General features: G+C 37.5%; 1 protein-coding gene across 20 annotated transcripts in view; it reads left to right on the top strand.

The window, feature by feature from the left end:
- Positions 1-205: 205 nt before the first annotated feature.
- RBFOX1 (RNA binding fox-1 homolog 1) overlaps positions 206-17,278 on the top strand; it is a 2,692,248-nt gene continuing 2,675,175 nt past the window's right edge. For 6 of the 20 annotated variants that reach the window (XM_074280470.1, XM_074280477.1, XM_074280480.1 and 3 more), the window contains exon 1: positions 212-555. In XM_074280470.1, coding sequence (XP_074136571.1) covers positions 349-555 — 207 coding nt within the window. In that variant the 5' untranslated portion in view covers positions 212-348. Of the gene's footprint in view, positions 556-17,278 lie in introns of all 20 variants that reach the window. The other 14 variants (XM_074280476.1, XM_074280481.1, XM_074280461.1 and 11 more) reach the window with 7 other exon arrangements.

A 17,278-nucleotide genomic window follows, 5' to 3' on the forward strand; every position in this document is an offset into this window, starting at 1 on the left:
GCATGGGATGGAGGGAGGGAGGGTAGAAGGAGGAGGGATTTTTGTCAAAATGAGCAGCGGCAGGAATCTGCAGGCAATCAGTATGGAGAGGATTATTGCCTTTATTAAGGACCGCTAAGAACAGATGAAGCTTGTTCAAGAAGGGCTGCATGTGTGGCTAAGGGCCCAGCAGAGGGCGGCAGAGAAATGCGAGTGGTCCATGGGTGAGCCCGTCGAGGGCTCCTGAAATCCCAGCACTATCTGAAAGAAGGCAGGACACACAGCGCGAGCTCCCAGAACCCGGTCTCCTACGGAACGGCTGCTTCATCAGGGCAGAATTTTTTTTTAAGTGCAGGACATTTCCAAGCCATGGCCAGCCCTTGTGGGACCCCGGAAGACTCGGGGAAGCAGCGAGGCAGGGATGGCAAGATGAGGAGAGAAGAGGATGATACCCCCCCGGAGGGGAAGAGGCTGAAGCTAGGGAAGGAAGGAGACGGCGGGAAGGAGGAGGGAGAAGACACGCCGGGTCTGGGCAGGGAAGACACCGGGACCCAGACAGGTGGTGAAGGCAGAAGTGTAAGTGAGAAGTGGTGGGAAGGGCGGGGGAAGGGACAGAGGGCGCTCGGAGTCAGTGGTCATTGTGAAGTTGGTAACAGGGCACTGGAAGTGTGGGTGGGACATGGCAAGACTAGCTGCGATCCTGGAGAAAGTGGAAGTGTGGAGGGTTTGGCTCACTGATGATAAGTCCTTTTCTGCTTTAGACCTGACTTTTTAAGGAGTACCTTCCTACTTGTACCCGAGGCTCGTTTTAATTTGTAGTTGCATGGAAAGCTCTGCGTCCCAGTGGTAGCTGGAGAGAGGGGAGACTGGGTGGGGATGGCTAAATGGCCTGATCCGAGCAAACCTCTTGGTGTTGACTCCACTATCCTACCCCCCCTCCTGGAGAGGGCTGTTTTCTAATCTTTAACGGACTGCTGCTGTAGTGAGAACTCCCACCCGACAATGGTCGTGTTTGTGTTAGATGCTTGGAGGTGGCGGTGGTGGCAGAACTAGCCAGACACAAGGGGTTAACTGGCAAAAACCTTTTCGGAAATGCCCCTCCGTGGGAAGTATTGACTAGCGGAGCTGCCTTTAAGCCCCCTGGATTTTCCAGGACTGCTGTCCTCATGTTGAGACAAACAACATGAAGAGTTCAGAAAGGTGGCAGGTGAATTCTGACCAAGATGTGCTTTCACTCCCCATTCAAGGTACAGGGAGGTGAAGTTTTTTGGCACACCTTCTAAGTATAATCTCAGAGCTTGGAAGGGGAGAGGGAGAAAGAGAGAGACAGAGAAAGAGACAGAGAGAGGGAGAGACAGACAGAGACAGACACACACAGACAGAGATAAAAAGAGACAGAGAGAGAAGAGACAGAGGCAGAGACAGAGACACACAGAGAGACAGAGACACAGACAGAGACAGAAATAGAGGGAGGAAGGAGGAAGGAAGAGAGAAAAGAGGGATAGAGATAGCAACAGAAAGAGACAGAGAGACAAAGACAGAGAATGACAGACAGAGAGGGATAGAGGGAAGAAAGAAGAAAGAGGAGAAGACACAGAGAGACAGGAGAGAGAGGAGAAAGAGAGAGAAAAAGAGGGGGGGAGGGAGAGGGAGAGGAGAAGAGAGAGGAAGAGAGATAGGGAAAGACAGAGACAAGAGTGACAGAGAAAGCACACACACAAAGAGACAGAGGGGGGGAGAGAGAGAGAGAGAGAGAGAGAGAGAGAGAGAGAGAGAGAGAGAAACAGAGAGAGACAGAGAGAGAGAGACACAGAGAGAGAGAGAGAAAGAGACAGAGACAGAGACAGAGAGAGAGAGAGAGAGAGAGAGACAGAGACAGAGACAGAGACAGAGAGAGAGAGAAGAGAGAGACACACACACAGAGAGAGAAAGAGACAGAGACAGAGACAGAGACAGAGAGAGAGAGAGAGAGAGAGAGAGAGAGAGAGAGAGAGAGAGAGAGAAGAGAGAGAGAAAGAAAGAGAGAGAGAGAGACAGAGAGGAGAAGAAGAAGAAGAAGAAGAAGAAGAAGAAGAAGAAGAAGAAGAAGAAGAAGAAGAAGAAGAAGAAGAAGAAGAAGAAGAAGAAGAAGAAGAAGAAGAAGAAGAAGAGAGGAAGAGAGATTTGTATACATATCTGTGTATACACCTGAATGTGTGTGTGCACTCATGGTTCATAGCCAATTGTTGGACCCTGTACTGTGTATGTGCCAGCAGAAACTAGTGGTTATTTTATTTCCAGGGCACCTCCCTGACCTTATAATTCTGAATTCAGATGCTTGAGTTGAAAAGATCAGGGCTTATCAGACTCTATTGCTTTCTTTGGAGGAATTCCCTGTCTCAAGAGGTTCATGTAAACAATGGGGTAGCCTGTTTGTTTCCCAAGATTGTTATTTTTAACCATTTGCCTGAGTGAGTGTGTCTTAAAATTTTGATTAGTACATAATGAAGTGCTGTTCAGGAGACTTCACCTTCTTCCTTCCTGAATCCATTTAGGCAGCAATCAGGCTGTCCTCTTCTGATAGGCAACATCATAACTGACCTGACATAGACTCAGTCCCAGAATAGCACTGTATTACAGCTGTTGTTTTGGTATCTTCTTGATAGTAGCACACACATCTAGATTGCAGTGATTATTTTCAGTAGTTGGGGCCACCAAAGCATTCAAGCTAGTTGTTGCTTTTACTCAGACTTCTCTAGAAGTCTATTTTTTGGAAGTTTGCTAGGCTAGGGAGAGGTCGTAGAATGCTTCTTAGGGTGCAGTAGAGAACAATGTTAGATGCCAGAAACTCAGTTACTCTAGAAATATAATGCTTAAAACAAACTTTTCCTTTCTTTAGAAATGATTTTCTTTCCTACTTTCTCTTCCTTCATTTCTCATCTTCTCTATAACTGTTAGTTGAGTTCTTTTGTATGCTATATCTAGCCCAATGACATGTTGTAAAAGATAGAATCATAATGAATTGGATCACAGTGTCAGTATTTAACCTCTTAGGAATGGGTAAATGAATTGCATTTTGGTAATGAGATTATTTAAAGAAGAAAATCCCATTAAGCTATTGGCAAACAAAGGACATTTTTCATTTATTTCTTTGGTGGATTACTTTAATTGGCCGGCACTTGTATTCTAATCCTAAACATGACTCCCATTTGTATAGTCATTCTCTTGGTATGATCTAAGCAGGGCTTATATGGACTTAATAGCTATGTGACCATGGTCAAGTCACTTAACCTTCCTTAGCCTCAATTTTCTCATCTGCAAAAGGAGACAGTTAGAGTAGAAACTCTAAGGTAAATTGTAGCTTGGAAATTCTGTGATTTATGTCTTAATCTTATCTTTTAAATTGCTAAGTCTTATATTTATTCAAAATTGCTTCCCTTCTCTTTACACTTTTTAATTATTTCTTTGTAGCTTCTTTTCCTGATGCCGTAAATAAGCTATAAAGGGTTAAGAAACTGTATAGTTAATTTGATCAGTGTAGACAGTCAGTAATTATTCTTCAACAGATGATTGACTTAGCCTGCACTTGAATAAGAAACTAATATATTGAACAAGGGGCTATCCAGTATTTGTTTTGAGACCTCTGATGAGGGAGAAGATATTCTTTCCAATGTCAGCCTATTCCACTTTTGTATAGTCTTAATCATTAGGAAGATTCACTTCTATCAAGCTGAAGTCTGATTCTTTGCCACATTCTTGGTTCTGGTCTCTGGAGACCATCAAAAAAAAATGAAGACAATCATTTGTGTAATTCAGGTTGCTCTTCTTTCAAACTATTTTGCCTGTAGTATCTAACATATTGAATTGAATTGTTGATGAGCTATAAAGATTCAGACCTTATACATAGGCTTCAGGACATTTCTAGATAGAACTTAGTTTCTTCCAAATCATCAAAAAAATTCTCATTTTCTTTCATTTTTGCTTTTGCCCAGAATCTCAGGAATAATGTTGGCATGCAGAACAATCATTGCTTAATATAGTTTTACTCATCATACTTGGAAAGAGCAGAAAACTATTCTCTTTTATTTGATTGTATGGTCTTGCCAATATAGAGATTTCAGACTAATACCAACATTGGAATTCTTGGATTCACAAGGGCTTGTATACCATCCACTGAGACATTTTTTTCTGATATCTCTTCTGAACAGAAATACTGATTGTCAGTCAAATAGTATTTATTAAGTGTCTGCTCTATGTCAGCTCTTTGATAAATCCTGGAATTATTTGGTAACTTAATAAATTGGGTAATTAAAAACATCAAAAATCAAATGCTAGTTCTATTACTACTTGGTTGTCAGCCTGGTACTCTAAGAAAAGCAATGGTTTAAAGTCAGAAATCCAACTTTAAGCCTTCCTCTCTCATTTTCTACTATGTGACCTATTACAAGTCACTTCAAATAAGATAACATTTGTAAAACACTTGGAAAACTTTAGAATATCATACAAATGCTAGCATTATCATTACTTTCCCTCTCTGGGCCTTGATACTTTGTCTGTAAAGTGACAAGGTGGCCCCTGCCAAGGGTCTAAGATTATGATTACATGGTTTTAATTTCTAACTCCTAAAAATTCTTTTTCTTTGATTAAGTAAAAATTTCTTGAGAAAATGAAATACTGGAGTCATCAGAGTACAAGAGGTCTAATTCTTTATGATTTTTTGCAATTCCTGAGATAGTTCAGTGGAGTGCGAAGAAAACCAGCACAATATATAATTCCTGTTCATGTTCTAATGTAAATTGTGAAATAAGTTCTATGGGAGGTAGCACTTTGGATGGGAATGAGTAGGAAGTTCACCCACTTTCTGAAAGCCAGGAATGGAAAAGGAAGAAGTGGAGGAGCCTTGAGCTGAAAGAGAAGCAGAAGTTTTATCTCTTAACTGGAAAGAAAGTTATATTATACATGTTAGATATTTTAGATTACTTAGGGAAAGTGAGCTCCTTTGCATTTTTTTTAATTACCAAGGTTGTTTTAGGATGACACTAGATCCATTTCTTACTTTAGCAATTTTAGAATCTTTAAGAAATATATAGGGATGCTGGAACTAGATTTATACTTTTTAACTTAAAAGACTCAAATTCTGTGGGTTAAAAATTTACTATTGCTACCTTTATCCCCTGGAAGTTTTCTGCCTTGACATGGAATTTTATGGAAAAATTGGGGTTTAGATAGAGATTATGTCTGTATGTCTGTGTGTATGTGGGTATGTAAGTGCATATGTATGTATGTGTACATTATTGTTGTTGCTGATGGTGGCAAAGTCATTACAAATCTTCTTTCCATAGTCTACGTGTATGCTTTTAAGAGCAAGATTCCTCTACTTTTAATTATCCTCTATCCTAAGACACAGATTTTGCAGATTGCTAAATCTGGGGTTAGGTTAAGGATGTCTGAAGGATCTAGGGCAAATTCCTTCTTGAATGGACCTTTAGATTATAACTATCTCTGTGATCAGTGGAGAGGAGGAAAGCATGCCTGGTCCTGACAAGCTTTTTTCTAGTTTGTGTTTTTTACCTTGAATCTGAATGCTTAACATTTTTGTGCTCCATATTCTGATCTGAACTACCACAGTACTTGGAAGCATAGAGGAACCTTTGGTGCAAAATGTATCCCAGTGATTCTTTCCTTTCCTCCATCCCTCGCCAAGATTCTCTACTGAGACAAAATACATAGGTTTGTAGCTTACATAGAAGGAAGAATATTTGTATTGTCATTTGATAACCTATAGGGGAATCACTATAGAAGATATTGAATTAAAACTTGCTTTGGAGGTTGTCTAGGACAAGCATTTCAGAAGTAGTGATGCAGTGGGTCAGGGAAGGCATAGCTTATTTATCCTATGCCAATAGTTACTGAGCCACTTCTTCAGAAATGGACTTTGCTGTCCATGGTGCTGAATGCACTGTGTTTTACTCTGTCCTACAAAACAGCACTCATTGAAAAGGCAGTACTCACTGAAAGGGATGGGAAAGGTGGTTTACTGATTTTTTTTTCCCCTGAGGCAATTGGGGTTAAGTGACTTGCCCAGGGTCACACAGTTAGGAAGTGTTAAGTGTCTGAGGCCACATTTGAACTCAGGTCTTCCTGATTTCAGGGCTGATACTCTATCCACTGCACCACCTATCTGCCCCAGTTTACTGATTCTTTATTGAATTTCTGTGAGGCAAGTTCCTAAAAAATGCTTGATGGGAACCAACCTTTAGAACCAGGTTCTTACTGAGTCTGTTAGCCTTTAATCTGTCACCGGGGCAAAGAATCTGAATGAAGAAGGAAAGAGAAAGATAATTCCACAAGCATACACCGAACTTGGGTTATTGAAAGTAGTACTCCCCTCCCCATTTTTGGTAATGTCTGCATGAATATTTAAACGACTGGATCAAAAGAACTTGTTAATAACAGATGGTACATTTAATTTTCTTTTTTTCTTTTCTTTTCTTTTGTTCTGAATACTATGAAGCTTCTTGTATAGTTCTCCTGGCAGGTATACCTGATGTGGAGCTGACATATACATCTGACCATTAGCATGTGGGTCACTGAGTAGGCTGCTGAGAACCATGTATTTGTGTAGCTGCTCAGCAGAGGAGGTGACCTTTTCCCTTTCTATTCAGCCTCAGCATGAAGTCGTCAGATTACTCACACTTGAGCAAAAGAAATTCCTGCCCTTCTTTGTTTGTCTCTCCTAAACACCCAGTCATTTATGAATTCCTTAAATCTAACTGGTTAAGGTGGGGGGCATGGTATGCTATGTTTCTAAGTATGGAGATCTGAAAGGAACCATGGGTAAGCTGTAAAATATCAGAGGTAATACTTGGTCCCCAAAATGGAACTCAAGCCTCATAATAGAGAAGCCTTTGTAAGTACAGATGAAAAGCCAGGTAAGGTCTAGTGTCTCTCAGCATTCATTTTCTACCAAGATGCAGCTGTGGAGGAAAATCAATGCCATTCACTTCAATCAGGATAGGTTCTTAGGCAAGAGAACCATACAGCATTCAGTTCACATGCCTTTATTAAAAACTTATTATGTTCTAGGTATTATGCTAAGTATTGGGAATGCAAAAGAAGACAAAAAAGTACCTGCCCCTGAGGAATTTATCTTCCAGTGGGTGTGACAACATGTAAAGCACTAGGTACTATAAGATACATTCAAAGTAGAAGGAAGGCAATCTCAAAGGATAAGGCATTAGCAACTGGAGGTGGAGAGCAGGAGAGACATCTTTTGGGAGATATGATTTGAGTTGACAATGGAAAGAAAGAAGGAAAACTAAGAGGTGAAGATGAGGATGGAGAACATTCTAGGCATGAGGAATGGGAATACAAAAGTATAAAAATGTGAGATGGAGTAAAATGATAGGAACAACAAATAAGCCAATATAGCTGTATTGTAAGGTAAGTATAAGTATAGCTAGAAAGGTAAAAGAGGTAAGGTTAAGAAGAAATTTAAATGTCTAAACAGGCCTCTCTATTCAATCTGTAGGTAATAAGGAGTTATTAGAATTTTTTTGAAGAGGGAGAAGGAGGATGTCATCAGACCTGTACTTTAGGAAAATCTCTTTGGTAGTGAATAGAGGAGAAACTTGAGGTTGAGAGATAAACCAGAAAGACTATTACAGTAGTTCAGTATTACAATAGTTCAAGTACAAGGTGATGAATGTAAATGGAGAGAAGCAAAAAATATAAGATAAATTGTAAAGGTAGAAGTTACAAGATTTGGCTACAGTCTAGGTAGTGGAGTTAGTGAGAGTTGAAGATAAAAGATTAGAAACTTAGGTAACTGGAAGAATGAGGCTATTAGCAGAGTGATTCCCTGTTCCCACCCCCAGAAGAGGGAAGACTTTTGAGGGACAGACAATGAATTTTGTTTTGAACATGATAAGTTTGAGATGCCTATGAAAATATAGAACTGGGTAAATAGATCTGGAATCATTTGCAAAGATTTAATTGAATTCAGAAAAGTTTATGAAATTATCAAGTATTATAGTATGTAACAGGGGTGGGAAATGTCTTGCTTGCAAGTTGTATGAGGCTCACAAAACCATTTGCTAAGGTGGGCACAAGTAATGATGAGCCGAAAGCTAGGTACCACAGCCTCCCACTGTTTGAGTTCTATAAGTTAGTACTTTTGTATGACTTATGAATGATGTTATAAATATTCAGATGACCCTTGGAAGATAAAAGATTCTCTACTCTTGTGATAGAGGGAGAAATTACAAAGTGAGATAGTATAGAGGAAGAACAGAAGTGGGTCTAGAAGAAAGCTTTGGGAAACAGTTAGTGTGACATGTATGAATATATAGAAGAAGAGACCAAGAAGGTATTGTTACATAAGCGGGACAATCAAGAGAGAGTGGTCACTAAGCACAGGGAGGAGAAAGTATCTAGTAGAAAAAAGTGGTCAACTGTGTCAGAAGAATGAGGATTGAGAAAAGACTATTACATGTGACAATGAAGTGGTAACTTTGGAGAACATTGTTTTTGTTTAGATAGGAATCTAGATTGCAGAAGGTTTACAAGAGAGTGAGAGAAGATGAATTTTAGGTAAGAAGCCTAGTCTAGTTTCTTAGATTCAGGGGAGAGAGAAGACAGATATACTTTGCTAGCAAGTGGGGATGTTGTGATCAAGTGAACTGGAGGAGAAATGACTGTCTTTATAGACATGAGAGAGAGACAGAGAGTGAGAGAGAAACAGAGACACACACACACACAGAGTATGATAGAGAGACACAAGAGAGAAACACACACAGAGAGAGACAGAGACAGACATAGAGAAGGAGGGAGGGAGGGGAGAAGAGAATCTCCCAGAAAACTTTGGAGAGTATGGGATCAAGGTCTCAGCAAAGGTAAGAGCTACCATTTTATATAAGTTTGGAAGGAAAGAAAGATGAGAGTGAAAATATATGAGTGATGTGAAGTAAGGAGTAGGGGAGAAGGGAGAGCTCTTGTTCAATGGCCTCAATTTTTTTGATGATGATCCTTAGATGAGGGAATGGATGAAGATGGATGCCAGGGGAGGATTGAAGAGAGATAAGGATAAGGACATTAATTTAGTTGTTCAACAATCAAATAATAACCTTTGAAATTAGATAAAAAATTTGTTGTTGGTCCAATTAGTGCAATTTTGTATTTTCCTTCAGGTCTATTAAGCAACACATAAAAAGAAATGAAGAAGGTAGATGTTGAGATAATCCATAATAGGTTTTGACAAGGTGTGTCAGACATAGCATTAAGGGTCTAGATTGCTTAGAGTAGATCTTAGTAAAGTCAGTGCAGGGATGAAGACCCAGAAAGAACTGAGGGGTAGAGGAATTGGAGGTCAAGGTGAGGATGAAGAATAGAGTAAGGCTTAGGGAAGCACTGAATGATTAAAGATCATAATCAGATAAAGAGATTTCAGAGTTCATGAACATGGAAATAAATGATGACTATATCAAGGGTATGACCATTACTGTGTGTAGCTGAGGTAGAGTGGAGGAGTAGCTCATGAAAGCAGAGAAAACTGAGGAATGAGAAGTTAGGATAGCTGAGAGAGCATCAATAAAAAAAAATCAAGTAAAATGTCAGGAATAAAAATGAAAAAAAATATTGTAACCTGAGTATTGAACTCAATGAAGAAGGAAGGAGAATATCCTGGAAGTAAGGTAAATAATGTCTTTGGAGCTGGATTGAGTTATATATGAATAACGTGCAATTAAAAGGAGAAAGGGTTCTTGGATGGTGGTAACAAAGGTAGAGAGTAGAAGTGACAATGAGGAGCAAGAGTTAGGATATGATAGAAAATGATCAATACAAGAAAGGCTAGAAAAGGAAACAGTGCTATTAAGAGGCAGCTAGATCTCATTGAAATATCATTAAGAAATTATATCTCAGTGACTTCCAGATGTCTAAAAAGGAAAAAAGTTTAAGATGAAAACAAGGTGGTTAGTTAAGGAGTGGATGTTCTAGAAGCAAAATGAAAGGGACAGACATATATCTTCAGTGGGATATTGCTGGAATAAGGTTGAAGTTATTGAGAGTAAGGTAATGGTCAATTGAAAAATGGGAATGGAATTTTGTAAATTTACCAGCACTGGAATGAGGGAGAATATGAGGTTTGGAATATGCTCTTCATTGAGAAATGAATCCAGGTAGAATTCAAGAGGTCTATTGAAGGAATTACATTGTTAGACTGTTTAAGGCAGGATCCCATTGTGATCTCTTTTCTGCCTGAGAAATTTTTATGTTATCCTGGGCATATAGTACATAAAATATACATACAAGTCAAACATTTGCTGATAATAAATCCTAATTTCATGACCCTTACATTCAGTAATGTGACCCCCATCTGAACTAATGACCCACAGTTTAAGATGCTTTGGTTTAAGATCTTTCCTTCAAGTCCAACCTTATGGCAGGTATTATGTGACACCTACCTCACAAGAGGAGAAAGAAGTATGGGAACCAAATTAGGAGGAAACAATTCTGGATGTGTGCTGGAATGATGGCAGGGTAGATGCAAGGACTAGCTAGAGCTCTCCCAAATTCCCCTTCAAACAACTTTTAAATAATGGCTCAAAATATATTTTAGAGTGGCAAAACCAACAAAAGGATAGGGATGAAACAATTTTTTAGTCCAAGACAACTTAGAAGGTTCGAATTAAATGTCTGTCTTACTGGGGTGACAATGGAGCACAGTCTAGTGCAGACAGCATTCTCACCAGGCCTTGGAGGTGATTGGATCAAATGGTAGTAGTCTCTGAAGAACTCAGCTAGCAGATAGTAAGGGGATCAGGGAATTGCTCAAAAAGAGTAGGTCTCTCTTCCATTGCTCATATATAGTGCTGGATGAAAGTTCTAGGGGAAGGAAGAGAACTAGCGCACTAGAGCATGAGGCTACAGGGTAGTGGGGACCCTGGTAACAGTTTCAGGGTGGAAAAGAATGCTTGTAGTCACTCACAGACTAGAGCACAGGCTGGGAGAGCAATAGCCACAAACTTCCATAGATCATATCACCTTAGAAGAACTAATAACTAAGAAACAACTTTGAAAACAATGGCAAAATATAGTGCCCTCCGCCCCAGGAGCAGAGTCTAAACTTAATATAAAGTTAAAGGTCAAGAAATAAGCTAGGAAAATAGACCAAAAAATAGAAAAAATAAGCAAACAACAAAAAAGAATCTAATCACATAATGTTACTATAGTGACAGGGAAGATCAAAAAGCAAACTCAGAAGATAATGAAGTTCAAACAACCACATCCAAAGCCTCAAAGTAAAATATGAATTGGTCTCAGACCCCTAAAAAAGAATTCTCAGAAGAGCTCAAATAAAAGTTAAAAATCAAATAAGAGATGTAGAAGAAAAATTGGGAAAATAAATGAAAGTATGCAAAAAAATAGAAAAACTCAATAGCTTGGTAAAGGAGGCACAAAAATACTGAAGAAAATAGCATCTGAAAAAAAACAGAATTAGTCAAATGGTAAACGAGGAATAAAAGTTTACTGACATCATCAGACAAAGAAATTAAAGCTACCTATTGTCACATGAAAAACTGCTCTAAATCATTATTGATCAGAGAAATGAATATTAAAACAATTATGAAATATCAACGTATGCCTATTAGATTGGCTAAGATGAAAGAAAAAGAAAATTACAAAAGGTAGAGTGGTTGTGGAAAACTTGGGACCTTAATATACTGCTCTTGAAATTGTGAATTGATGCTACCATTCTGGAGAGCAATTTGGAACTCTGCCTAAAGGATTATAAAACTGTGCATACCCTAAGCAACTCCAATACTCATTGTTGCAAAGAGATCAAAAAGAGAAAAAGAACTTATATGTATAAAATATTTATAGTAACTCTTTCTGTGATAGCAAAAAATCGGAAATTGAGGGGATGCCCATTAATAACAAGTTGTGGTATGTGATTGTGATGGAGTAGTATGGTATGTAGTAAGGATGTTTTCAGAATAACCTGGAAAGACTTAGATGTCTTGATAAAAAATGAAGTAAGCAAATCTAGGAGAACAATTTATACAGTAACAGTAATATTGTCTATGATCTACTGTGAATGATTTAGCTTTTTTCAGCAATACAACAATCCAAGATAAGTCTGAAGAATTTATGATGAAAAAAGTTATGCATCTCCATAGAAAGAACTGATGGAAGCTGAATGCAGATTGAATTCACCTTTGCATAATCTTGTTCCAAATTTTTGTCTCTCTTCTTCTCCACTTCCTCCCCAACATAGCAAACAATCTGATATAAGTTAAACATGTTCAATTTTTCTAAGCATAATTCCATATTCATCATGCTATGTAAGAAAATCAGATCAAAAGGGAAAAACACGAGAAAGAAAAAAACACAACCAACTAACTATAACAACAAAAGGTTAAAAATGTTATTTTTCGACTCCCTACTTTTCTCTCTCTATTCTGATGGCACGTTACATCACATCTATTAGAATTGCCTTGAATCACTTCATTGTTGAAAAGAGTCAAGTCTATTACAATTGATCTTCACATAATATTGTTGATACTGTGTACGATGTTCTCTTGGTTATGTTCATTTCACTTAGCATCAATTCATGTAAGTCTTCCCAGGCTTTTCTGAAATCAGCTTGCTCATCATTTCTTATAGAACATTCATATACTTTAACTTATTCAGCCATTTCCCAATTGATGGGCATTCACTCACTTATCAGTTCTTTACTGCTACAAAAAGGGGTATTACAAATATTTTTGCACATGTGGGTCCTTTTATGATATCTTTGGGATACAGACCCAGTAGAGACACTACAAGATCAAAAGATCAGTTCACAACTCCACCATCAATGTATCAGTATTTCAGTTTTCCCATAACCCCTCCAACAGTTATCATTCTCTTTTTGTTATCTTAGCCTGAGAGGTGTAGAGTGGTAACTCAAAGTTGTCTTAAAGTGCATTTCTCTAATCAATAGTGATTTAGAGCAAAAAATAAAATATTTAAAAAATGAAAGCAATCTTATCCTTCCATGGATCTTATTCTCAGGCAGGAATTCTCTAATTCTTATCTGCAGAGAAGAATTAGAGAAAAGAGAACAAGTAAGAAGGAGATTCAAGGCATCAAGGCCCCAAATGAAAATATTATTTGTCTGGACAAAGAAAGGAGATGAAAATACTTTTAAAATGCTATTGACACAGTTCTGGTTATATTCATTTTTGTTATTTCCTTTTCTGCTCTCTTTGCCTTAGCATTTTTTTTTCTCCCATGGTGTCATAGAAACAAGACTATATAGTGTGCTGTCACTCCTGCTTGGAATTCTAGTGCTTTTCAGGATGTCAGCCTTTATGTTTTTTTGTCTCTTGGTAGTGCTAGCCCTTGGTCCTCTCCATTCTTGCTTGCAGACACTTTTTACAAAGTACCCTGGTTGACATCTTCAGGCTACTTAACCATAGGTTCCTGAACTGAATTTATTCCTCTTGATCTCTGGGCCTTAAGAACTCAGAAAGTTGCTTATTGAACCTGTTGACTTGAGGCAAATAGCAGCTGTTACTTCTGAAGGAGGAGGCACCTAGAAGGATCATTAGATAGCGAGATATATATATATATATATATATATATATATATATTTAAAACTATTGGGGTTTCCTATAAAACTCATAATATACTCATGTTGTTACTCATTTTCCAAAGAGCCTTTTTTTCCTCTCAACTATTTCTCAGTTAGCCTTGATTTAAAAAGCACTGAGTGCAACAATGCCTAATTTATATCCATCTTCCTGTTTGACCAAATTACTCAAACATTCTTCCCACTTTGTGCCTCGTCCTACTTGGAAGATGTCATCTTATGCTGGTTACAGATTATAGTGTCACATTGTACTGCTTGTAATTGCTCACAACAATTCACTATTCAAAATCTTTGAGGCACAGCTGCCCCAGTTTTCTCTTTCCACTAGGGATTCTTATGTACCTGTATCTTTGATAAATGGCCTTGAACTGTGGGATATTATATTTCAGTAGAGTTCTCGGAGGTCCTACAGGCTACATAGAGGAGACAGGGAATAAGTGCAATGGCTGTTGGCTTTAGCTTTGGAAAATTAGACTCATGTTAGTTTTTCTAAAACTTTTATTTCATTAGTTCTTGCCTGCAACTTCTTAGAGGTGTTTGGTGCAATTAATATCACTAAAAATTAGCTATAAGAGTTTGGTATTTCATTATTGGATTGAGGAAACACAATTTTTCTTTGATCTGGAAATTCTTTCTGGAGGAGGTGAGATCCAAAGAGCAATTCAGTTGATAGGAGAAAGATGACTTGCTAGATTAGGGAGAGGTTTTAACGCTGTTTTAGGCAAATATCACTTCTAGACCAAAAAACTCTTTCCTGGATCCTAATGTTTTAAGTGTTGCCTCCTCCCTGTAGGAGTTTTAAATCTTTGTGTGTGTGTGTGTGTGTGTGTGTGTGTGTCTGTGTGTGTGTGTGTGTGTGTGTGTGTGTGTGTGTGTGTGTGATGAATCTCTTGGTACTCTGGTGAAGTCTGTGGACTCCTAAGAATAATTTTTAAAAATTCATACTAGAAGGAAACACTAATTTTTAGTTTGAGGTTATTGAAAATAAAGATATATTTTTCCTTAATCAAGTTCGTAGACTGCCCTCACCCCAAATCTATCTATGAACTCCATATAAAGAACTCCAGAATTAAGAACTTAAGAAAGAAATTAAAATGCATGTAAAGTGCTTTGAAAATTTTAACTGCTATGTGTATGTTAGATATTAGCTATTCAGTATTAAGTTACTAACATACATCCATGTTCATTCTTCTGTGTGTCTGTGTTTTTTTGGAAACTACTCAAAATGATTCCTCATTTCTGGATCTCCATAGGATAAAAGGGAGACTTGGAACTTTTGGGAGGTTGAATCTGTCTTTGCCATTAATATTGTGCTTTTGGAAGGCTAGACCAAATCATGGCTTTGTTATTTACTAGTATAATCTTTAACCAGTCACTTAATTTCTCTGAGACTTAATTTCCTTCCTTGTGAAATGGAAATTGTAATTCCTGTATTCCTTATCTCATAGAATGGTTGTAAGGTCTGAAAGAGCATATATGTATACATGTATGTCTACACATATGCATGTCTGTTTTGTCCTAGATTACTATAGACATTTAAGTTGTTGTTGTTGTCTCTTCTGTTACTTTATGAATTGTTGAGGATATGAATGAAGTTTAATGTTCTAGGATTACTTTATGTGCTGGGCAGGGTTATTTAAGTGTGCATTATGTCCTGTTCCAATGTGGATTTGGGATTAGTTTCTCTCTGATCCAACATCAATTGGATAGAAATTCCTGCTTCTTCCCCCGGTTTTGAGAGGATGATAGATTGTCTAGGCAAGGTCACAGATAATATGCAGATGGCTGCAAATCACTTCCAGAGTTCCCTTGCAAGTGGACTGGAGATGAAAGGGAAATACTCTGTGATGACATGAATACATTCCCAGAAAAATCTGACCATGTCCTCCTGATGCTCTCTCTCCTAGAGACCCAAGTAAAAGGACTGTCATTATGCTAGAGTCAACAAGCCAAATAGTTCCTAAGTATGGTACTATTAGCCTCTTGCTATAAATATTGGTAATTTATTTGTGATGTGTATATAAGTGCAGAAAGAGGACATTTAAAAAACATTATTCTAAGATGTCTTAGAATAGTAAAAAGAGTAATACTTTTAAAGTAAAAGAGTAAAGGATTGATCACTCATGCTATTTTAGCCATTTGCTAAGTATGATCTGGAAGCTTCTCTCCTCTTGGTGAATCTAAAGTAGAGGCACAGAATTGTATTATGATAGACTAGGAAGAAACTTTGTCAATCTAGTCTAAATTATCTTGTTTTATGTTGAGGAAATGTCATCCTGGAGGATGGAAATTTCATGTGACTTGCTTAAGTCACAATTATCTACACTCAGAACCTCCACGTCTTAGTTTTTTTTCATATTCTCTTAATTATATCAGAGGGGCAGTATGGTTCAATAAATAAAAAGCTGGCCTTGAGATCAGAAAGCTCTTGGATAAAATTCTGCCTCAGTCACATACTGGATGTATGTGACTTTTCAAGTGTCTTAACCTTGATACTTTGGGCAACTCTCTAGACTTATAGGTAGCAGAGAAGGTGCTTATCTATACTGGTATAGGGAATTTCCTCATCTGGTAATTATGCCAATGAAAATCATAGATCTTGTCCTTATTTTTCTACTATCATGTGTCCTGAATTGGATTTGAAGATGGTTGTTATAAAGTGAGAAAGACTTGCTGAAGAAAAAATTACTAGGAATATTTCAAGAAATATAGGATAGAGAAGAGCAACACTATAGGCCTCTTCAGTGCTTCACAGTGAAGGGGGAAAATTGCTATGTCTAGCCTTGATCCTATTAGAAGTATTATTATCATGAGCATAATTTAAATTAGCCATGAAAATTTTATGGTTCCATAATTAGGATGGGGAAGTTGTTGATTCTTCTTTAATCAATCTGGAAATTCTGGAGAAGGTTGGATCTTAATAATTGTTGAAATGATGGGAGAAAAATAACTTGATAGACTGGAGAGTAAAGTTAAAGCTGTTCTAGATAAATATATTTTCTTTTCCTTTTAAAAAATAATATATTCCTCCCATTAAATTTAAAAAGGAATTTTTAAGATAAATTTTAAAAAAGTTTTGAATTCCAAATTCTATTTTCCCTCATTCCCTTACCCCTCCTGAGATGATAAGTGATCTGATTTGGTTGTACACATGCAATCATGTAAAGCATTTTATGGAAGAAAACTAACAAAAACAAAAAGAAAAAAGAAAAAAAATAGTATATTTTGGTCTGTATTCAGATGCCAACAGTTCTTTCTCTGGAGGCAAATAAAATTTCTCATCATGAGTCCTTTGAGATTGTCTTGGATCATTGTCTTGATCACAGTAGCCAAGTCTTTTACAGTTGTTCATCACACATTACTGTTACTAAGCACAGTATTCTCCTGATTCTGCTCACTTTACTCTGCTTTAGTTCATGTAAGTCTTTCTAGGTTTTTCTGAATTCATCCAACCCATCATTTCTTATAGCACAATACTGTGCTATTATAATAATATACCATTCCCCAGTTGATGGACATTTCTTCAATTTCCTTTTTTCTATTATTATTTAATATTTTAAAAAATTTCCTCTAGTTACATGTAAAAAATTTTACATCTGTTTTTTTTTAAACTTTGAGTTCCTGATTTTCTCTTTTCCTCCATACAGAAGACATATATGAAGTTATGCAAAACATTTCAATAAA

Source organism: Sminthopsis crassicaudata, chromosome 1, assembly GCF_048593235.1.
Source record: "Sminthopsis crassicaudata isolate SCR6 chromosome 1, ASM4859323v1, whole genome shotgun sequence".
NCBI classification, from domain to species: Eukaryota; Metazoa; Chordata; class Mammalia; order Dasyuromorphia; family Dasyuridae; genus Sminthopsis; species Sminthopsis crassicaudata.